Source organism: Notothenia coriiceps, unplaced genomic scaffold (assembly GCF_000735185.1).
Source record: "Notothenia coriiceps isolate Sejong01 unplaced genomic scaffold, NC01 NC01_scaffold00018744, whole genome shotgun sequence".
Classification (NCBI taxonomy): Eukaryota; Metazoa; Chordata; class Actinopteri; order Perciformes; family Nototheniidae; genus Notothenia; species Notothenia coriiceps.
In genome coordinates this window covers 1-3,093 of record NW_011351445.1, presented here as the reverse complement: position 1 = coordinate 3,093, position 3,093 = coordinate 1, and the positions used below count along the sequence as shown (strand labels likewise).

Genomic DNA, 3,093 nt, shown 5'->3' with positions numbered 1-3,093 from the left:
TATTAATATAAAGGGAGGTCAGGTACTCTTTAAAACAGCTGCTAGTTATGGGTACTTTTTACTGAAGTACATTTCAAAGCCTACTTCTTTACTTTTATTTGAGTAAAGAAGTTTAGTTCAGTACTTCTACTTTTACCAGAGCATTTTTAAAGCACGAGTATCTGTACTTCTTCTTGAGTAAAGGATGTGTGTACTCCTCAGGGCCACCTGCCACAGCGGACCACAGGGTTCCCAGAAGTGATGCTGTAGGCCACCACGGCCACCAGGTAGACCCTGAAGAGGCAGGCACGTCCAGCACAGTAGCCCAGCCTGCAGCCACTCTTTGGCCAAGCTCCCTGCACCGGTCCGCTCTTCTCGACAGGAATGCGTATGGCCGTCACCTCCCTGAACGGATGTTGTGCCATGACGGGGCGGGCGCGGTCTCGGGGAGGAGCGGCCGAGCCCAGGCAGCACCCCCTCCAGAGACCCCCCCCCTCATCTGATCAAGGGTGCCGCGTCTGCGCCAGCTCACAGGTGTGGTGCAGAGGGCCAATGAGCTGCGCGGAGAGGGAACAGGCAAGAGGTGTGTTTCACTTTCAGCTTATTCATATGCAAGTCAACTTTAAAAAACTGAAGTATGTTAAGAATACCTGAGTGGACCACAGATGTTTTGATATATCTTTATTTTATAAGTGTTTACCTGTTACATTCTTGGCATGCCTTACATTTTTATAAGTTTAATTTGTTTTGACTTTTTAACTATTTACTTTTTTACTTTTTAATTTGACTTATTTAAATGTTCTCTAATTACATATAGCATTTTTGTAATCTACAGTCAGAATACTTTGCTGAATTTCTTCCCCTGGGATTTCTAAAAGATGTTATTCTAACTTTTGCAATAGGTATAACTATTCGAAAGAAGTGGCTTTTCTTACATGGTGCGCCGTAGCTGGCTCTCCTTTGGTAGAGGCTCACAGTCGGGGGCCTGTGAGGTCAGATTGGAGCGAGAGGCGGGGCTCTGTGGATGGCAAAACCAGCACGGGGGCCGCTCCAGGATCAGTGTACTCAGCAGCGGGNACCTGAACATCAGCAGGAGAGGACTCTTTAAAGTAGAGACACTACTGATATACACGTATAGTGTCTCTACTTTAAAGAGTCCTCTCCTGCTGATGTTCAGGTGTATATCAGTAGTGTCTCTACTTTAAAGAGTCCTCTCCTGCTGATGTTCAGGTGTGTATCAGTATGTAGTGTCTCTACTTTAAAGAGTCCTCTCCTGCTGATGTTCAGGTTCATATCAGTATGTAGCGTCTCTACTTTAAAGAGTCCTCTCCTGCTGATGTTCAGGTGTATATCAGTATGTAGTGTCTCTACTTTAAAGAGTCCTCTCCTGCTGATGTTCAGGTGTATATCAGTATGTAGTGTCTCTACTTTAAAGAGTTCTCTCCTGCTGATGTTCAGGTGTATATCAGTATGTAGTGTCTCTACATTAAAGAGTCCTCTCCTGCTGATGTTCAGGTGTATATCAGTATATAGTGTCTCTATTCTGATTGTGATTGTGATAACAACATCTGCTTTTGATTTTCTGATATCTTTCTTATATCAATTAACCAGTTTTTTTCCTTCTCCTCCTCTTCCTCCCCAGGCTCCTCCTCGGTCATCAGTAACGACGATGACTCCGCCAGCCCTCTTCATCACGTATCCAACGGCAACAACACCCCTTCGTCCTCGGAGATGGGTCCGGACGCCGTGATCATCGGCATGACAAAGATTCCCGTCATCGAGAATCCGCAATACTTCCGCAACTCGGGCAGCATGCTGAAATCTGACACCTGTGAGTTACTGTAACCCGGCACCTTTTCAGATCAAATCCGTTCAGGGGTCACTGCCACCGGACGCCATGTTTTCACCTTCAGCATCCGCCTGCACGGTGAAACTGAAGCATATTAGATGATGCTCAGAAACACGAGACCCTTTAACAGAAGATACACTCAGCAGAATGAGCCTGAAGGAGCAACTGCAGTGCCTATAATGCATTACAAATAGACGTATGTGTTAGAAACTGCTTATAGCACTATATTATAGTTAGAGTATGCATTATGCTTTGTAACAATAAATCAAAACACATTATAAAGCATTTTGTAAATAATTAAATCTTATCATAATGCCATATAAGAAATGTCAAACATACTTTTAGTGTGTTACAATATCTGCTCAGGATTGGGAAGACAATACAATTTTACATTCACTGAAACTCCCGCTGGATAATCATGATGACCTCAGGATTGTTTGTGTGTTATTGTGCATTAAAGTTGTGCAGCACATCAAGAGACACAACATCGTTCTGAAGCGGGAGCTCGGAGAGGGGGCGTTCGGGAAGGTGTTCCTCGCCGAGTGTTACAACCTGACCCCAGATCAGGAGAAAATCCACGTGGCCGTCAAGGTACAGAACAATCTTTCATTTATAAAAGTACACACTTCCTTTCCTCAAGTAGAAGTATAGATACTTGTGTTTAAAAATACTCTGGTGAAAGTAGAAGTACTGACTAAACTTCTTTACTCAAGTGAAAGTAAAGAGGCTTTGAAATGTACTTCAGTAAAAAGTACCCATAACTAGCAGCTGTTTTAAAGAGTACCTGACCTCCCTTTATATTAATAGAACAATAATGTCATTGTTAGCTAATGAATGTTTCCATGCTGAACAACGGCAACATGACAACGTTTTCATTGGTCCCTCTTCTTTAGAGAAGACCAGGAAATGATGGATACACGGATCGTGTTCAAATCAATAGGCACGCAATGACTCTAAATAATAATGATCACGCCACCAAACACACATTCAGACTAAAGGAACCAGCCTGTTTGGAAAATGTGAGAAGTAGAAAGTACAGGTATTTGAGTTCAACATGTAAGAAGTAGAAAGTACAGGTATTTGTGTTCAACATGTAAGAAGTAGAAAGTACAGGTATTTGTGTTCAACATTTAAGNATGTTGAACACAAATACCTGTACTTTCTACTTCTTACATGTTGAACTCACTTAAATGTTGAACACAAATACCTGTACTTTCTACTTCTTACATGTTGAACACAAATACCTGTACTTTCTACTTCTTACA

The 3,093-nt window shown here is 42.4% G+C and overlaps 1 protein-coding gene across 1 annotated transcript; it reads left to right on the top strand.

Annotated features, from left to right (window-relative positions):
• Window positions 1-402: 402 nt before the first annotated feature.
• Window positions 403-2,419, top strand: LOC104951231 (BDNF/NT-3 growth factors receptor-like; the record flags this gene model as incomplete). Its single annotated transcript, XM_010777866.1, has 3 exons — window positions 403-562; window positions 1,622-1,810; window positions 2,289-2,419. Coding segments are annotated over exons 1-3 (480 nt in total), but the record flags the coding sequence as incomplete, so codon positions are not given.
• Window positions 2,420-3,093: the final 674 nt, after the last annotated feature.